The sequence below is a fragment of the Marmota monax genome, unplaced genomic scaffold, assembly GCF_021218885.2.
Source record: "Marmota monax isolate L192 unplaced genomic scaffold, Marmota_monax_Labrador192_F-V1.1 WCK01_AAM20220418_F8-fsc00015, whole genome shotgun sequence".
Taxonomy (NCBI): Eukaryota; Metazoa; Chordata; class Mammalia; order Rodentia; family Sciuridae; genus Marmota; species Marmota monax.
The window spans coordinates 25723114-25743703 of record NW_026692194.1 but is presented as its reverse complement, the minus strand read 5'-3'; the positions used below and the strand labels follow the sequence as shown (position 1 = coordinate 25743703).

The 20590-nt window shown below is 36.6% G+C and overlaps 1 protein-coding gene across 14 annotated transcripts in view; it reads right to left on the bottom strand.

Moving 5' to 3' along the window:
* The window catches only part of Slc8a1 (solute carrier family 8 member A1), a 370999-nt gene that overhangs the window by 61024 nt on the left and 289385 nt on the right, over positions 1-20590 (bottom strand). For 6 of the 14 annotated variants that reach the window (XM_046425346.2, XM_046425309.2, XM_046425342.1 and 3 more), the window contains 5 exons: positions 9594-9700; positions 6367-6387; positions 5925-5942; positions 5805-5819; positions 1414-1482 (listed from right to left, as the gene is read on the bottom strand). In XM_046425346.2, coding sequence (XP_046281302.1) covers positions 1414-1482; positions 5805-5819; positions 5925-5942; positions 6367-6387; positions 9594-9700 — 230 coding nt within the window. Of the gene's footprint in view, positions 1-1413; positions 1483-5804; positions 5820-5924; positions 5943-6366; positions 6388-8985; positions 9090-9593; positions 9701-20590 lie in introns of all 14 variants that reach the window. The other 8 variants (XM_046425323.2, XM_046425316.2, XM_058573586.1 and 5 more) reach the window with 8 other exon arrangements.

The window sequence follows — 20590 nt, the reverse complement described above, 5'->3', positions numbered from 1 at the left end:
TCCTGGTTCCAGGTGCATTTTGAAGCAGAATCACTGTGAGGTGAAGGGGTGCAAGTGGGCATCCTTTTTAGAGAACAACACAGCCCACATGGTCTATCTCATAGTAGAGATCTCTACCTGAGGAACTATTATTGATATTCTTTGGTATAGTCATAATTTTTTATCTTAACTATTACGGTTTAGATATTAGGTGTCCCCCAAAAGCCCATGTGTGAGACAATGAAAGAAAGTTTAGAGGTGAAATGATTGGGTTATGAAAGTCTTAACCTAATCAATGCATTAATCCCTGATAAGGCTTAAGTGGGTGGTAACCATAGGCAGGCAGACTATAGCTAGAGGAAGTTAGTCATTGGGGCATATCTTTGGGGTCTATATTTGTCCTTGGTGAGAGGAGAGCTCTTTCTCTGCTTCCTGGTGTGATGTTCTAACATGCTCTTCTGCCATGATGTCCTTCCTCGCCTCTGCCCCAGAGCAATGAAGTCAGCCATGTGGACTGAGACCTCTGAAACCATGAGAGCCAAATAAACTTTTCCTTTTGATCACAGCAATGGAAATACTGACTAAAAAATTAACAAACGATGTGGAATTGGGAAAAGGGGACAAAGCCAGCAGTAGAACACTTTGTTCAATACTATTTGGGTTCTTCATTCAGAACTGTAGTGACAAGTCTGAAAGCAGTGGTCACTTGACAAGTCTGGCTGGTCTCTTTAATGGGAGCTTCCAAACATTGATAGTTCTATTTCTTTGAGGAAATTTCTGGAACAGTTTTGTAGTCAGGACTGGATTTCATGATTATTGGATGGGATGTGGGCTGTGAGGTTGAGGAAAAGTCCCGAGAAGTGCTTCTACCATCATGGCTAGTGATGGGCAACAGTAATGATTGATAAGCAAAATCCCTGTTCTCATTCAGAGACTTAGCTCCAGGAGATGATATCCAGCTTAAACCTAGAGTAAATCTGGTAAAGTTGCATAATCCCCTCATCACTCTGTCAATGTTCCTTCATTTCTTCTAAGGAGAAACCCCACATATGTACTATCATCTGTTCATGAGGAAATTCAGGATCTGGGAAGAAATATGGCTTGGGATTTTAAAGAAATTTTATGATAGCTGGGATGAAAGACTGGACTCCTGGGTAAGAAGAGATATTGGTGAGAAATATGGAATATTGAAACTGGAGAGGCCACTGGATCACATTCTCTATAGGTCTAGGCTGCCACCTCTATGCTACTGGTCTTCTGTTCTGCCCTGATGTGGTTGGGTTTTGTTGATAAACCATGGCATCCCCAGCTTCCAGAGATGCCACTGCATTACTTAGTAATGCTTTAGAGGGGACAGGGCAAAACCACATGAATCTAAAGACCCAAAGAACACTTGAAGGCTGTGGTTTCCAAGGACTATAATGAAATGAGTACCTGCGAAGGTGATTACAGTAGAGGGAATCGGATGTTCTCTAGCATGAACTTTCCTGAAGACAGGTTGGCCTAGCAAAAGGATAGGCAAAAAGATCAGCAGAATGGATTACAATCGGTTTGCTATCAGAGATTTGTGGAATTAGTAAAGTAAACCACATACCCAGAAGCACACACTATAAGCAATGTTAGTTTAGGGCTTGAGTGGTTGTAGGTCACCCCTTTACAGGTAACAAGAGGGAGCTCTGGTAGTAACTGATGGAGGTTACTGCCCACAGATGGAGCAAGTGCATGCCCCATGGTAAGGGGTATGGCCATATTCCTGCAGCTCTGTGAAATGAATCCAGGTTCTTCAAATGACTGCTTCCAGAGGCATCATGAAACAACAGAAAAGCATTGATACATTGACAGTTGTTTTGTTTCTAAAGCCTATGAGTGCCAACACTATGAGTTGACTAGGCCATTTCTCTAGTTTCCCCCACATATAAACTGTTGATAATATTATCTGCTCTACCTCACAGGTTTGTTTGAGGGTGGAACAACATCTGGGAACATGCTTACTGCATTTGTTTCCAGAGCAGTCTGATTAGGAGAATGCTACTCACACTTGCCAATTGCGTAAGGGTAAGTCATCATTATGGCACCCATTGGATTAACCAGGTCATGGATTTTCATTGAATTCCTAATTCAATTGATTACCAGATCACCTGCTGTTTTCTTCAAACATGAGCTACCCAGAACTGACCTGGGAGTCATGAGACCTAGAACTGAGTGCCAGGTCTGCATGTGCTTGCCATGTAAACTTGGACAAGGCATTTTTCCTCCTGGAGACTCAATATTCTCAAATGTAAAATGAAGCAAACATGACAGGCTTTGTTCATCTAATCTATAAACTGGAGTGATGGAAGTATTTCCAACTGCTAGAATTTTCATAGTTTGACTTCCTTAGAAAGATATATATCTTATTAAGTCTGTTACATGAGCATAATAGGATTGGTGGAGTAATATTAAAATGGTATATTGGGTGCTATATAATTTTAATTAGGAAATCCTATAGCTACAAGTCTTAGAAGTGTTAAGGGAAACCAAAAACAAATACCTCTTTATCTTCATATTGAGCCAGAGTGCTGAATTTTCTTAAAAATTTATGTGCTTATTTCCCCCCTTTTGGGGTCTCCCTCACTTGTTTCATTCGACTAGAATTCATAATGACGGTATTTACAAGACATAGCTGGGCTTTGGATTAAAAAGGGGCTCAATGTGTAATTTCAAGATGCAGGTAGAAATAAAGGGGTTGGAGGGAGGAAATAGAATGCTGTGATTAGGACAATCATTACATGGCTTTTTCCTTAAAGTCTGAGGGCCTGGCTCTGAGTCTTGAAAGGGTGATTTGGGGTAGAATAATTAATATCTTTGAACCTTTCACCTCCCCTCGAAGTAAGAACAATAAAAACCATAAGAATGGTGATAAAATGATATTCATTACAAACTCTAATGAGCTATAATGTACAGACTGTTATCAAAACAACTGGAAGGTCAAGGGGGAATGAGATCATAGATCCAAATAAGGGCCTTTCAATGAGGCGAGGTCCAAAACAACAGGTAAAGATTTGCAAATTCCAAAAATACTTCTACCACTTTATGTCCAACACTAATGAGATCTCTAAAATATTAGTATTAGGCTGTGGACCAAATTGCTTTTTCAATTTCCATATAGCCTGCTTCAAATTTAGACATTCGCGCTTAGCTGTACAAGTCCTCGTAAAAGCTGCAGGCCAGTCTAAAGGCTAGATTAATTCTTCTCTACTTTCCCTTCGTTTCAAAATCTTGACTTCAAAGTCTCAAACCAACTTCAAAGAAAAGCTCTTTAGGGCTTAATTCTGCTTTTTTCATTGTATAGGCCCAAGTTTTAGAACTTTCCTCGGGGGCATCTGTAAAGAGAGAATCCTGGACATTCTGGTCTCTTTCAGAGAAAGTAGGGTAATGTAAAGTGAGACAGTGTCTACCTAAGTAGAAATGGACAGGCCAACATAGAAATTCTCAGAGAGTTCTAGAACATTCTCTTGTCATAACTGTATTCATTTTGAGTCTTGGGAGGAAATAGTAGCAATAGAAAAAAATGCTATTTCAGATTCTTGTTTCAGTCATAAGGAAGGACTTAGTGAATGACTTGAAATGATAGAAAATTTGGAAAAAATGATTCTGTCATCTAGGATGTTAGGCAGCTAAGGGAAGAAACATTGAACATTACCGGGTAGATTTGATAGAATTTGATAGGAAACATTTCTGGCAAAAGAACATCAGGATTTCATTACCTGAGATACTAAAAGGGAGAATTGTTCACTGGACATGAAAGGCAGGCCCTAAAGTGAACTTCTAACATATTCAATGATTATGAAAAAAGGAGACTAGCTGAAAACATCAATGCATTTTAACTAGGCATTCTATTCTCCCCAGATTTTAAAAAATTTCATTGGTGCACTATAATTATACATCAAAGTGTGGGATTCACTATGCCATATTCATACACAAATATAACATAATTTGATCAATTTCATTCCCTAGTATCTTCCCTTTTCCTCTCTTCTGCCCCTTCCCCAACCCACGTGCTTGACTCTAGGAGTCTTAGTTAAGATCTCACTATCAGGCTGCATAGGATTGAAGGTGTGCTAAATATATATAATTTTGAGCTGGGTGGTGCATGCCTGTAATCCCAGCAGCTCAGGAGGCTGAGGCAGGAGGATCTCTAGTTCAAAGCCAGCCTCAGCAACTTAGCAAAGCCCTAAGCAACTCAGCAAGACCCTTTCTATAAATAAAATATAAAAAAAGGGCTGGGGATGTGGCTCAGTGGTTAAGTGCCCCTAGGTTCAATCTCCAATACAAAAAAAAAAAAAAAAAATATATATATATATATAAATATATAATGTGTGTGTGTATGTGTGTGTATACATATATATATTTTTTTCCTATAATGATTAACTTTATGGAACTAATTTATGGAAATAATTACTTCCATCAAGTCAAAAGGCTGGCTTGCCAAATTTCTACCATCCTCATATCTCTCAAGGGAAACTATTTCATCCAGGGTGACAGAATCAGAATACTTCCAAGAAGACCTCAAAGAGTTAAAATGATGAGATGAGCAAAAGAAAATAAAAGTTTTTAAAAATAAATGTAAATTCCTGCACTTGGATTCATAAATAACTTCAGTGGTGCAGAAATGGGGAGATATGACCTGGGAAAATTTCAAAATGAATGAGATTTAAGGACTCCTGTATAAGGACTTTTCCTGTTTAACGTTTTTATCCTTTTCAATTTCTATGTCTCTGAGAATCTATGAAGCATTTTATGGTCAAATGTTGTGTCTAGAGAAGCAGTGGAGAGCAACAGTCCATGTGAAATTGCCTATATTTATGAGGTCCCACTTTGGATACAATTAATTTGAAACTATGTGTTCATGAATTAACACTAACAGTGGTTTATAATAACCACAACACCCACAATTGTGTTTTCATTAAAAGAGATCTTAATAATATTTCCATCTAAATGCTTTTGTTCAGCTCTGATTTAAACATTCTGATAGCTGCATAAGAAATTGGAAAAGTTTTATATTTGTACATTATATCAAAAAAGGCCATTGGAGATATATCTTCAACCTGCAGCTTCAGATAAATTAAAACTACCATTTGATATTCCTCTCCTTTTATATCTGCATAGATAATTCTGTAAAGGTAAGAAGATATTTAGGGTCAAAATAAGATACTGTGGGGGAATATCTTTAATGTGTACACAAGAAAATAGCTTTAGAGTTATGCTAAATAATGTGATCAACACAGGTTGATACCAGTTCAAATTTAAAAATCTTAAGCTTCCTGACTGCATTTAAATTTTTATAGAGCACTTCAAGTGAGATACATTTCAAGCAGCAGAAATATCATTTACCATGTTATTAATATTAGAACTAGGTCCCCAAAGAGGGGTTCAGATTGATGTAGTGGGTTAAAGGGAAGGAACTCCTCAGTTCTCTCCTAGCCTGGCACTATCTATTAATAGTATCCTAAGATTGGACCACCTTGTCACCTCCAATGTTTTTTTCGAGGACAGCAATTGTGCTTATTTTAGTTTTACATATGGCATCTATCTGAGTGTACTGCACATTATCAGTGCTATGTGAGCATCTGTAATTTGGCCAGGTATCAAAATGTAAATAAATTTTCATACAAATAAACACAGCACACACACATGTTAATTCATAAAATGTTAAATGTGAAAAATCAGCAAGAGCACACCAAGTGCCATAGTTCAATGTTAATTCAGGTTACATAAGATGTGGGTTGGGTTTGATTTTTAGAGTACTTGGGGAAAAATGGGAACTTGAAAAAAAATACTCTTACCATACAGGTATTTTCCTTTATTAAAAGCAAATAAAAATAAGAAATTAATTTTTAAAAATAGTAACATATTAGGAACAGACAGTAAAAAAAATAGGTAATATTAGACTTTAAAATTCATACCTGTTATTGTGAAGCCACCTAAAAAAGGAAAAAAAATAAATGTTACAATTTAAATTATAGTCTGGATAACATATACCAGTGATATTTGACTATCTGACAACCCACCCAAGGTAATGGAAATTTGCCAAATTATATTCGCAATTACAAATATGAAAACATCCATTCATGATGGAATCACTAATTCCTTTAAGATTGTGGAATTTTAGTGCATAAAGTTAATTCTGAGGCATATCTAAGAAATCTATGGTTTTCAAAAGTTAATACTAAATTAAAAATGTAATATAAATTATTTGACTCTAACTAAAATGAGGCCAATGGCCCTAAACAACAATCTTGTTAGCAATTCAATAGAGATAAAAATCAGAGAGCTACTATATTACCTAACAGAAATGGAAAATAACCCAGAAAAATGGAAAGGAAATGCAAGAAATGAAGTGCTTACCAAGCTCATTCAATAACAGGGCTGTGAAGGAAACAGACAAAGACAAACACAGAATAAGAGACCAGATGAATAATGAAAGTAAGAGGAATATCAGCAGAAAGAAATCCAGGCAGATCTGATTAGAGTGGTTAAAAAAAACCACTGCTAAAAATTTGGTGCACCCAAGGGTACACAGGTGGTGTTGGGAGTACTTCCAAATTAAAGATCCAAACAAATAGTTCTGTAAATGTGCATGATTGATGGGGGAAAAAAATCACCTTATGAATCTTTTTTTTTACACTTAACAAGACATTTCTACTATATATGCTTATACACAGTGTATATATCTACAAAATATAGTAGAAAGTCAAATGAAGTTAATCCTTTGCTTGACTCAAAGTTGTTTTCCTCATTAAATGTTGCCTGGGAATTAATACAGCATTTGGGAGTCTAGTGATCCAGGATCTCAGGTATCATACATTTTAATCAGCAAGAACAGATAAAAGATCCTAAGATGTTCCCTTAGACTTCCCTGCCTGCCAGGACACTCTGACCCCTTTTTCTGGTACAGCCCTCTTTCTGGACATGCTACTTGGATGATATTTTGGTCCCCATGGATTGCTAAAGTTTCAAAAACTCTTAAATCCTAAGAATCACAGGAATTGATACTTATTTGTGTGTCCTCATTAGTGATTTCTGCACAAAATTAGATAACCGGATATTTCTAGTGGATATAGAACTCCATAGAAACTGACAGGGCAGAGAGGGTGGAGGAAGCAAATAATTTTTCTTTGAGGTTATATCCTTTAAACCCGGTCTGGATGGCAGTACTTTATTTTAGTAAAAGCTACCTGGCTAAATATAAATGGCTTTCTGAGCTGTAGATAGAAATGTTACAATTGCTCTTTTAGGTCCAGTTTTCTCAGTAATGGTAGTGGCCTTAGAGGGCACTTTCTATAACAAGTCAGTAATTTTATTTATAGTGATAAGAATCCACTTGGCGGCAAGAAACTGGGTAGCGCCATCAAGGAATTTTAATTTGCTTTCACATGAAGGCATATTTTACTAAAATGACAATTGAAAGAGCTGTATCCAAGATGCTCTTCCTTGAGATAAAAGACAGCTCTTTGGAGGAATACATTTAGAACTAAGTGCTTTTCTCTGGATGTTAATGAGGCATTTTTGATCCCATCTTTATACGACATCAGCACAATTTTATGAAGTCTCTTCTCCTTCTGCTTACTGCCTATGGAACTTATTAAATAAGCTGCATTCAAATGGGTCCCAAGTGCTCCTTTATCCACCATTCCAAAGGCTTCCATTGCCATTTTGAGCTTGATTAGGTCAGGGACATGCCCTCAAGAAAAAAAAAATAATAATAACCTAAGGGACCCTGAGGTCAGTGAGTTCTCATAAATGTGAAATTAAATTTCCCCAAATGTTGGTTCTATATATAAATAAGTCCTGTGAATTTTATTTTTTCCTTTACATGTAAAAGTAAAAACTTCTTGCAGTGTTGTTCATCTAATCATCTTTTACACTGCTCTTGCCAATTGTGTATATATAAAAAATAAGAATTATTAGCATGTGGTATGCTCATTTTACATATGCAGTTGAATCAACAGGACTTTTTATTAATATGGCCACTGTTAAAAGGATAATCATAGGGAGTCCTAGTATTATTTCACAATAAAAGATTATATGTAAGGCTGAAATAAAATTGCTGTTTACCCTTATCAAATCTAGGCCATGTAAAATAGATATGAATCAAAGTTAGGAAAGAAAATTGGCTCCCTTTTCAAATATTTTCTACAACAATACTTATGAATAATCAAAATAGAGTTATACGGATACTGCTGCTTAATTTTTCTTTTTACTAGACAAATCAAAATTTATTAATTCTATAATGATCAAAAGATTTTAGAACATAAGGCTATATAGACCTTAAGCCAGGGTTAAAGTTTTACCAAAGGACCATGTCTTTCCATCTAAAGTAAAATGTATATGACTATAGTTTCATATGTATGGCACCTTTAAATGTCATATTTACTACAAAAAATGCCAAAATGAGCACTTGAATATGGGTAACATTACTTTTTAAGGATCTTTGTTCTTATTAGTTTGTTTACAAAAGACTGTGTTCTTTTTACAGAAGCCTAATTATTGAATTCTTCTGAAATTTCTTATTAGTTGCCCTTAGACTTATTTCTTGCCACTAATAGACATGAAGTAGTTTTTTTCTTCTTCCAGCTTCACTGAAGCACAATTGAGGAGCTATGAAATAGTCTCTATCACTATCGTTTTAGGGGAGATATATAATTGTAGCCATGTTTTAGAATGAACTTTACGTACTGAAAAACTAAGCACGTTCTTTAACATCATCGTTTCTGAAATCCAGAAATATCTAGTATTTATGAAACCTGATTGTAATCAAGGTTAGTCCACATTTCCTGTGGAAAATGGGCACTGCTTAGTGCACTTGTGAGTCAGGGATGGGAAATGAACCAGCTAAAGCTTCAGAGGCAATGGAGTTTAGTACTTGGAAGCCGAGGAAGAGGAGAGAGTTAAGTGTGAGAGTAGGGAGACACGGAGAGAGAAGAGTACAATTTCTCGCTGGTATGTCTTTGTATACTCTCACACCTTTCATTCCTCTTCTTATCCATTTTGGTTCCTCAAGCACAAGGGAGAAACTGCACTCTTTCTCATATTCCTCACGGTCATATATTCTAATGGTAATGATCTTCCTGTGGGAACACAAGACAAAGGCAAAACAAATGGTTGGAGTCACACGCTCATGCTCTAGATGTCCACCAGGCTGGATGTTACTGTGATGTTATGGAGGGAGAACTCGCAGCACATGGACCTCCAGACGTATGTAAAAGGGCATCTTGGTGCTCTCAGCTGGCCCCCATTGAATTTTCTGTGCTTATGCAGCCCTTGCATGAATTCTTCCTGCTTGGGTTAGCAGTCCCTAGGTACCCCAAATTAGGAAGGTAAATTGGAAATCTGGCTTCATTTTTAACATTGCCTAGCATCTGTATCAATTTTCCCAGAAATGCAGGTTTGATTGACTGCACTGGCCAGTAATTTTTTCGACCTGGCCCACTGTAGCCCAGCATGAGATCTATGCCCTGTTACAGAGGTGGAGGGATGTGTGCATTGTAAGTCATGTTCTGAAGAGTGCAGGCATCCAGGGTGGCACAGGCCAGCAGAAGCTGTAGGGCTCAGCCCTGGAGCAGCTCCCCCACCTTTCTTCTCACTCATCTCCACCAGGCGGGGCTCTCCAATCTCAAGGAAGAAGGTCTTGTTTTTCTCATACTCCTCATCATCAATTACCTTGACTGATATTGTTTTGCTGAAATAGAGAAGAATAGAAATTGACGAACAAGGGGAAGAGGAAAGAGAAGGAACATAGAGAAGAGGAAAGCAAGGTTAATACGTTGCACTTCTTCCAAACAGCAATTGAGAAATGTCTGTATTTTTGAGTTTTTTCTTCAAGAATGGATATCAGCAGGTCTGAAAGACTAAAAAAGCCACCCAATGCATATCTCCCTGCCCAGGGCCACGGAATTAATCTGGACAATATAGTACTCAGTACTAATAAGTTATCATTATCATGAAAAGGAAAAGCACAAAAATACATATCACAATAATAAAGATAAATATATTTATTTAAGAAATGCCTTCACCATCAGGTTATCTGAGCTGTGTCCTGCTAGTCATTCCTTTAGAATAAGTCAATAAATTACAACAAAATTTTAACAGAGTTAATCTCTGAGCAATAGGCTGGTGGGTCACTGTTTCTTTCATGGTGCTTTTCTGATATTTCCAAGCAAAATATTTTGTATCATAAAATTTTATTAAAATAACAAATGTACAGAAGCATCACAAAAGAAAATATTAAGTCTTTTACTCCACCCAGTGTCCTAGAATCTAACTCTTATTCAGGTTAAGCAGATTTTCCACCTCAAGCACAACAGGAAGTTATTCATGTTTTGTTTGTCTTTCTAAAGATGGAAGCTGTGGCCTCAAAACAGCTGTTTTGAAAGTGGGGTGGCAGTGATGTGGGTGGGGAAGACTTGTGCTATTGTAGTTATTTTCATTTCTCCCAAAGTTGAGTTTTGACTTTCACTGAATATACCATTTATACTACTTTCAAACTCTACCTATGGGAGAGAAACACCAAGGCATTGGGAAAAAGAGATAACCCAGCCTCCAGCAGTTCTGCTTTGTGATCCTACAGCTGTGATTGACAGACAGGCAGGTAGGACAAATGCAACTATTATGCAAATTCCAACTTCCAGTAAGCCTCCATAACTCTGAAAATGAATAAATCTATTGTTATCTTTTAAGTAATTAAGGACCTGTATTAGATCATATTCAAAGTTCCCAGATGCTGATTATTCTTTGAAAAAAAATTAAGAATACTGGCCCAAACCACTTCTGATTATAGTTTTTGCAACAATATTTCTGTATAGACACAAAGTTTTAATGGTTTGAATATTCTTTAATCTTGGTTGAGTTTTCTAGGTCTTCAGGAAGGAAAGTGGTTTATTGTCTTGTTTTTATTTTATTGATCAAAGACTTCAAGTTTCATTTAGACTTAGGCATGCTAAGAACATCTTTTCTAGTGTGAAGTTAGTAGTTGCTTTTAATTTTTTTGTTTTTTTCCAACCCCCAATGGACAAATGTTGAAGTCTTGCTTTCTTGGCTTAGCATTGTAGAAGTGAAATCAAGTGATTGATTCTGGTTTTTGGAGCCTCATAATATAACTCTGTTTTCCTCAGCTCCAGATCTTGCTGCATGATGCTAAAGTCCTGATTTCTTGCTCCTAAGAAGTGGAAACTCCTGAGAGTGCATTTTCTCTCTCAACTCTTTCCTCAAAGACTAATACTAGATTAACAGTTATAAATGACAAAAGCAACAATCATTTATTCTAGAAAACTATAAATGAAGTATGACAAAGTCCAAGTACATGTATACTGTGAACAGTTCCTGTCTAAAATTTAGAACTAAGTTTCTGGAATTCACCTATTTATTTTGTATATATTTTAAAAATCAGTTTGACCTGACTAACCTGAGATAGTTAATTATTTATTCATATCTGAAAAATATAAAATATTGAAAGAAGCTAAGAGGACACATGCAATTATACTTTCTATTTCAGAACTGAATTTGATTTTATAAATTCGATCAAATTTACCCTACAAAACCTAACAAATGTCTCTTTGTTATTAAAATTTATGCATTTTAGGTATTACTTTCTACCTTACTGTCTTGAGATCTTAAAAGTATAATTGTAGCTGGGCACAGTGGTGCATGACTGTAATCCCAGTGGTTTGGGAGGGTGAGGCAGGAGGATCACAAGTTCAAAGCCATCCTTAGCAGAAGCAAGGCACTAAGCAACTCAGTGGGACCCTGTCTCTAAATAAAATATAATAAAGGGCTGGGGATGTGGTTCAGTGGTTGAGTGACCCTGGATTCAATCCCTGGTACACCTCCCCACCCCCCAAAAAAGTGTAATTGCATATCTTTACTGAAGCTACCAGCATGTAAGACCAAGGGAGTGAGGGGTATGAAAGGCCATACTACTCACCTTTGGACTGATAGCTCAACATTCATTGTCAAGGCATTTTATCATGGGATGCATTGAACTGAGACACCTCATTGTGAGAGTCATGTTGCAACATTCTTATTGTATTACTTAAAAATGTTTCATCTTTTTTTAACCAGATGTGTTTTTTCCCCTTAGAAAGTGAACCATAAAAAATGTGGCCATATTGAGAAATACTTTAATGTTATTATAAGACAGAGCTGCTTTGCTAGTTTTCAAAAAATTTAACTTTAAAATACATTGTTTAAGTATTTACATAAAAATAAGTTTTCCTCACCTATTTTGTATCATTGTGGTAGTTGAAAAGAGTGATACCAGTGTGTATTCCTAGCCCACCCTGTGTCTCCTATTTCATTGATTATAGAAATAAAGAACGCAAAGTCAGGATGATTGAATGGTGTTACCAGTGGGATGAGTGTATAGGGAAGGTGCCAGTTTTACGCCCCCTGGGCTATATAACCACTTATTCACAAATGAACAGAAACAACTAAACAAAATATTGTTTCTAATCTCTGGAGAATAAAATAGAATTTAATTCTCTATTGTTGTAATAATTTTATTTTCTATACTTTGAGAAGTGATAAGTGTGAGAGTTATACAGCCCCATATAATTTGTTTGCATAATGAAAGTAAGCATTTATATTTTATCTGGAGTATCAGTATTCACTGGGCTCATAATCTTCAGAAAATATTCCAGTATTTGATAATCATGAGACAGGCAAATGAAAGATGAAGAAAAAAGTACATCTGTAGGTGCCTTGTAAAGATGTCTAAAATAGATGGCATTTGCATAATGGCATATCATTTCAAAGTCATCAGTAATGGAATCAATAATGCCCCTGACAAGAGGAGCCATTAAATTATATATTGATTTAGCTTCTCTTGCACAGTAAATCTATTAATAGGAAACATGATTGTTAAAGGACATTTCAGTCTATCTAAAGTGGCAGGATGAAGCAATCAGTCCTTATGAACTAGCCCTCTTAACCAAAAGAGGTAAAACCAGAAGTCAGGGTAGTGTTATCATTTGCATCTGCCTAGAATTATTTTTCCCCAAGTAAGGATGAATGAACCAATGTCATTTTTAAAGGAACACATCCTTGGGATGCCTTCTTCTCACCTTCCAGAGCCTAATGGATAAAGAAAATTCTACTGCCACTTCTTTCATCACAGCAGATGTTACAAGAGATGGGGTTGGTTTGATGAGGACTCCAGGTATACTGGGGTGATAAAAGGCAGAGGTATGCCTCTGTTCCTCACACTTGTACAGTAGAAAGAAAATCTCTGGGACTGAGGGAACTTGAAGATCCTTCAGCGGGCCTCATCATCACACCAATCCCATGTCAAAGGAACTCCATCTCCCTCATAACATACATCCATGATGGCTGTTCTGTTCACCAACAGTGAAGCAGTCAAATAGCTGCTGTTATTTCCTTAAACTGACAGGTTAACAACAACAATAAAAAAGACTGAAACTGTTTGGTAGATGGGCTTTTCATCCAAGTATGACCCCTATATTATTATTGCACTGAAAAGGAAAAAAATAGGAAAACTGGTATCATGCTCTTTCAACCATCACAATTATTACAAAGAAGATAATGAAAACTCAATTTTTAATGTAACTACTTAAAGTTGAACATTGTACCATAATTTTTTTTTCTGGAAACTAGCAAAGCAGTTTCAAATCTTATGACAGCATTAAAATATTTCTCAATATGGCCAAAAATTTTATGGAAGTACATTTTGATTCCATTTCTAGAAAAAAATTAGTTAAGAAAGATAAAATTATTTAGTGGAAAAATACTGATCATTTCTTTTGATCTTTGCAGTACCTTTCATGTGAGGATACCAAACCAACATCTACACTTTACTTTTCAATCTTTCTCTCATCTGGTGGGTCTCCAAGGACCCAAGAGCTTCAAACAGACTAAGAAAGACTCCTTAAATTTAGTGGTGATTCAGGCACTACTCAGTGAGGAAGGAAAGAAAGACCTGGTTTCATGAGTAGAGATGGAAAAAGAAAATCTCTTCAAACTTTATTTTAGTCTCTCATTATTAAGGTGAAGTGGTAACAGAGTCTCCTTTTCAATTTAAGCCTCAATTTGTCCTACTAGAGTTTCTTATCCCTAAGACTCTCCTTGATGTTGGAAGAAAAAGATGAGCTGGAGGATTAGAGAGAAGACTCCTTTCTATATCCGTACACAAAAGATTTGAGCCAGGATTGCACATATTTAGGTGCTGCAATAGCTTTTTTGTTTGTTTTGTTTTTAAGAACTTCCTTTAGGCATACTCTGAGGTCAATGGAATGATGGGTACTTTGAACTTCTTCAAAGGTTCCAACACCTAGGTAGATTATTCTAACAGCTAAGAAATAATAATTACTATCTACAATTTACAGAGAAAACAATGACTTTCATTAACTTCCAGGGTCACAAGGTGACTAGCTCCATGTGACACTCAATCAACCATCAGCTCCCTTATTCATTCAACTGCACAGTTTTTTTTATGACCACTTAAAAAATCTAGATCATTATTTCAAATTAATAGAGAGATTTATTTAGTTTTATATTAACAAAGCCCACCTATATATATGAACAAAAATAGAATTTCAATTCTTTTTTTGAAAGGATTGCAGTACATATTATATTCCATAATGGTCACCTTAGAAAGTTAAATCCTTAAGAAGATACAGGTTTAATTGAAAAGTGTCATAAACATGTAGAGGCTCACTAACCTTGAGGACTTTGAGTAGCTAACCAGCAGCCTCAGCCTTACCAGGGTTGCTTGTTAGAATTGCCAAATCTTAGGCCCATCCCTGACCCATGGAATCAGAATCTACATTTTAACAAGATTCCCAGATGATTCCTATGCATGTTGAAGCCCAAGAAGCACTGATAGAAGGGCTAATGGGTTCTTTTATTAGGTTTAATATAATTATAAATTAAGACTAGTGATAGCGTAGAGTTGGTATTTCAGAACTGTCTGCATGTTATTAGCATCACCCATGGGAGCACTGCAAACTATAAATGCCTGGGCCCACTCCAGATGAGCTAAATGAATGCTTTTGTTTGGGTACCCAGCATGAATATAGTTTTTAAAAAAGTTTTTCAGGTGATTTTAACGTGCAGCCAGGACTGGGAACTGGCTAATGCACTACCAGCATGTATGTCCAGATCTTTAAAAGAATGCATTAAATAAAGAATAGAAAGAATTTTGAGAAAGCCATAGTCAAACTAAATTTTAGAATGCATTAGCGATCTAGGTGGAAATGCAGGGGAAACATTTTGCTTTGTTCTTCACTGTGTTCTTTCCTGGATTGTATCCTGTACTTGAAGTTGTTTTCTCCTTTCAGGAAGTGCTGGTCTCAGCAGGCAACCTTAATAGCATAGGTGAGAAAACACCTTTAGCATTCAGGCAGCAGAGTTTACACTCATGCAGAGTAATTTCCTTAAGAAAGTGATAGGAACTCTGGTGATTTTTTTTTTTCACAACAGTGGTTACATCTGCAAAGTAAACAAAACTATGAAAGTCAATTGCCATAGAAGGTAATTATGCCTTATCTCCCCTTCCATCCCCACAGAGAGCCTCTAAGCCTTTCAATGAAAGACCATGCTGTGGGACTGCACTTTTCCACAGGAAAGCCACTAATTCCCACTCAAGAGAGCCATGACCTAGATCAACCACATCAACCACATTTGAACCCAGCAACAGAATGAGTCATCAGATATAAATATGATCCATGGTATACCTGACGTGAAAAGCTTCAAGAGAAACTCTGAAATTTAAAATGACATCCTGACCCCCAAATGGGCAAAGATCTGAATAGGTGCTTATCCAAAGGAGAGAAGCTAATGGCCAATAACATGAATGAAAAGATGCTCTGCATTATTAGCCATCAGAGAAATGCAAGTTAAAGTGACAATGAGATGTCAAGTCACACCCACTAGGATGGCTATAATCAAAAAGACAAATAGTAACAAGTATTGGTGAAAATGAAGAGAAATTAGAATCTTCACATAGTGTTGAGAAGAATATAAAATGGTAGGTGCAGCAGCTACTTCGAAAAAATCCTCAAAAGTTTAAAAGTAAGAGTTGCCATGTGACCCAGTGATTCTACCTCTAGGCATATGCCAAAGAAAATTTAAAACACATGTCCACAATAAAATCTTGCACACAAATATTCATAAGAGCATTATTCACAATGGCTCAAAAGTGGAAAGAGCCTAAATGTCCATCAGCTGATGAACGGACAAACAAAATATGTTATACCTACACAATAGAATAAAAAGGAATGAGCTACTGATACATGCTACAACATGGACAAAACATGAAAAGTTCTGCTAAGTGAAAGAAGCCAGACATGGAGGTTATATATTGTATAATACCCTTTATATGAAATGTCCAGAATAGGCAAATCCAGAGGCAGAAACTGATTAGTGGTTGCCTAGTAGGGGTTTGGGGACAAATGGAGGGGGCAGAGGTAATGGATATGGGGTATCATTTTGGGGTGATAAAATGTCTAAAATATTTGTGATGGTTGCAAAATTTTGAGAATATACTAAAATCCACTGAATTGTATATTTTAAATGGATTGAATTCTATACCATGTGAATTTTATCTGAATAGAGCTGTTATTATTTTTTTTTAATTTTAAAATAAATCATAGTTTTTAGAAAAGGCCATTTCCTTGGGTGAGAAAACGTTTGACGTTTTCAACCAGGAGTTTCAAATTTTGCTAGTACTGCCAAACAGAAAACTGGGGTGCTGCCTGTCATGAGACAGCAAACCACTGACATCAGAGCTAAGTGCCATTGCTGTGTCTGTCAGCTCCACTAGCCCTCAATCCATTCCTTTCTTCACGATTCTCATGGGATGCTCTGTCCCCTCCAGGATCAAGTACCATTGGTGTTGTACTTTGACACGTAAGCATTTCTGTTACCTTAGGCCTGGTATAAAAAAAGTATAAAAAAGTGAAAATCTCAGAAGCAGCATTTCTTTCATGGCATTTGTTTAAAAAGGAAAGAGAAGGAGTATAATCACAGGTTATGCCTGCTGCCCTTGCAAAGCTGGTATCCTTCTTCCCATCACCCCAGGCATTCTCTAAAACACCCTTGCTGGCATTTAATACTCTCTACCTCCAAGGAGTGATAAGTTTGCTGTGAGTTGCCTTAGTATCACTTGGTTTAAATTTTTGGTGTGTTTTAACCCTTTCATTCCCTATTCAAGAAGTGATTGGTGAGTCGCTTGGCGATTTGGCATTAGGGAAAGAAAGGGACAGACATCTATTGTTGAGTCATATCCTATATAATGAATTATCCAAGTGCAGAAGCCTGAACTAGCAGGGAGCCCACGAGCTAGTATGTTTAACTTCCCAGGACCACTTCTGCCAGGTCCCCATTCAGCTGGATACAAAGAGTGGTCCAAAGTCCCGCTTTTCCTGAAGCTCCTGTTATGAAACAGAGCCTGACAAATAGTGATGGAGCTATCTGTTATTTAAATAGACTACAAAGATGAGAGTTGTTAAAGTAGCTAAACCAAAGCAATTCTCCAGGAGGCCTTGTCATCCATGCACTGATCTGTTTGTATCATGGAGTGGTAATTGAAACCATTGCTTCAAGCAGAGCAAGGGGTAAAGACAGCTGAAATCCTGCTGTTCCCAGGAGAGCAGAAGGATTTTAGAGAGCACTGCAGTGGGGGTTTTCTAGTATAACAATGACCCATTTTATTTTCCTCTGATCACTTTTGAAACTGAATGGCAACAAATTCATTTTTTCAAACACAAAATAGGAGCAAATAATTTCTTGTTGGTTTCTCTCTCTTCTTTTAGCACTCAATTTTCAGCTTTGTCTTCAAGGGAAAAACCTGTAAGCAACTTCTGTCTCTCTACAAGACATGGTTATCAATTGAGGAGCTAATTCAGAGATCCAGAGTTATTATTTCAATAAATAATAAGCTAAACATTCTTATGCCCACTCCCTGTCAAGGCCACCTAGAAAATTACATGAGTAAAGTTTACTAAGAGAAAATGATATGGGTGCTTTAAAACTTGAGTATAATTTTGTGACAGATAAAATTTACATCTTATCATTTCGTTCCTCCTCTTCAGTCAATAAACTTCAGCTTAAGGAGGGTCAATTGCTAAGGATCCTGGGTTTTATTATCTAAGTGTGTATGCTGAGACAATTCGTCCATTCAGTGAAAAATAAGGTAAATCAAGCATTGGACTCTATGTTAAAATATGGCAAAATCGTTCTTGGTGTATATTTTTTATGGCTTGGTAGTTGTGCAAATCCTAGGAGAGGGGCACTTTTAGCAAAATGATGAAGTATTTGCTATACCTGGGTTGGGGATGTAGCTCAGTGGTAGTGCACCTGTTTAGCATGCAGAAAGCCTTAGATTTTATCCCCAGCACCACACACACAAATAAGTATTCTTGAACTTATTTTTAAGATTATTTGTGTACAATTTGAGATCTTAATTGTTTTAACAAATTCCTCAAACTTGGCAAAGTTTGTATAAACTGAACACATAAACACCCTCAGTTCAGTTTTACAACCTATTCAGTTTGACTTAGCCACTGCCTCACATAAGAATTTATAATTAAAATAAAATAGATCTGCTGGATTTCAAAGGGATTGTTGCTTTGGCCTCCCTTCCAAAAGCACTCTTCCACCTGAATATTCTGAATATTCCTGAGCTGATATCAGACACTTTCCAGAGATTATTTCTATCTTTGGTGCTTCTCCCTTTGTCAGTTTTCTTTGTTCAAAATAAAAAAGTTTCTGAGGAAAACAATACAAGGATCTCACTCTTGGAATGTTACAGGACTGTAGCTAGAATAAGTGGGAAGCATCTCTATCAGAAAGACACCAGCTTTAAAAATAGAACACCAAAAAATGAACATTAGGTCTTTAAATTAATGTTCATTCTTTCTTTTGTTTACTTTCCTTTCCATTGTAATAGCCACAGCATAAAGAAGCAAACCAATCTGCATGCCTTGGTATATAGCATATTCATGAAGATGGATGCCAGATATTTTTCTAGAACATAGCTAAAATAAGTCATTAAGTAGTGAATTGATGATGATTTTTAAGTGCCACTTTTCTATTCTACACCTAATATTTATATCAAATTAAGCAACCAATGTTTGTATCTTTATGTTATCTATTTTCAAACTGAAATTTTAATTTACATTCACAATGGAAACTTAGTCTTTAAAACAATAAATAACAAATAAAAATATATACTAACTATCAAGTGGAAAATAGGTTTAAAAAAGCAAGTTGGGCCCAGTTTTGTTTATCTTGAAGAGGCATCCCAGAGGCTCTCCAGGAAGTCTATTAAATTATTTCAGTGTTAATTTATTTCTGTTAATAAAATAATTATTAATGGTAATCATGTCAATGTGACCATGGATCAGAGTAGTTTCATGGTATTAATGGGACAAAAGGATCCAAATTACTTTCTTAGAAGAGAGAGTCAGGTTGCAGAGTTCTTGCTTCCCATTTAAAATCCACCTGCACCTATAGTATGATCAACTCCCACAGGGGCTCAATTTTCTGCTCAGAAAGATGGTTAAAATAGTATTTATTTAACCTGATTTCTGCAACATAATTTAATAATGCATATAAAATGCTTAACACAGAGCCTGGCACATTTTAGGTGCTAAATGTATGCTACCTGTTTCTATGATAAAAAGGAACAATACTGTATCAGTTAGAAACTGAGACTTTTGGAATGAGATGCCTGTGATCTCATGGAAATGACTTAATATGTACCTTAGTTTTCTCATCTATAAAAATGAAATAATGGTGTCTGTATCATAAGGTTGTTGAGGGGATAAGAGAGTTAAATGAGGAAATAGACAGGATCTAATGCATTGCAAGTGAGACAAGCAAGCTAACTCTCAGTCCTGTGGGGTTAACAGATACACCGGATGATTAGGAGTTAAAAGAGGTGACCAGATTTCAGGGCCATAGAATTAAGATAAGATACCAGGAGACAGGGGCTGAAAAGTCAGCTTAGCCTTCTGAAACTATGTGGTCAGAAGAAAGACCAAGAAGCTAGAGTCAGACCAGACAAAGTCACAAAAATCAGACCCACTGAGACGGGACAATAGTCTGCCTCTGTTCTGAAAATAACATCAGGGGTCTTCCCAGAGGATAAGCAGCAACCTCAGGTGGCAAAAGGCAAACACATGCATAAAGTAGTCACTAAAGTAATCTGCAGTTACCTTTACTTTGTAAGCATAATACAATCACACTCTTAGGTGGAGTCTGAAGATGGTTATGGAACTTGGGACATGAAGAAGCATGTTGAAGAAGAGCACAGGTGCAAGTAAGCCCCCACCTCCACGTGTGATAACATTAACAGATTGGGTCTCTGCCTATCGGATAGATGCTGTAGAAGCTGTACACCTGTGTCCTTTGCTTGAGCCAGTCTGACATTCTCAGTGCTCTGTGTGTAGCAGAAGCCTCAAGTAAAGAGCCTTATTCCTGCTACATTGGTACATCTAACTGCCTCTTCTGGTAGAGAGCACAAGAGTCCATCAGGCTGGTAACACAAGCACTCACTGAGTTAATAATTATATTATTATTAGAGCAAGGAGGAAGAGAACAGAAGCTAAAATAT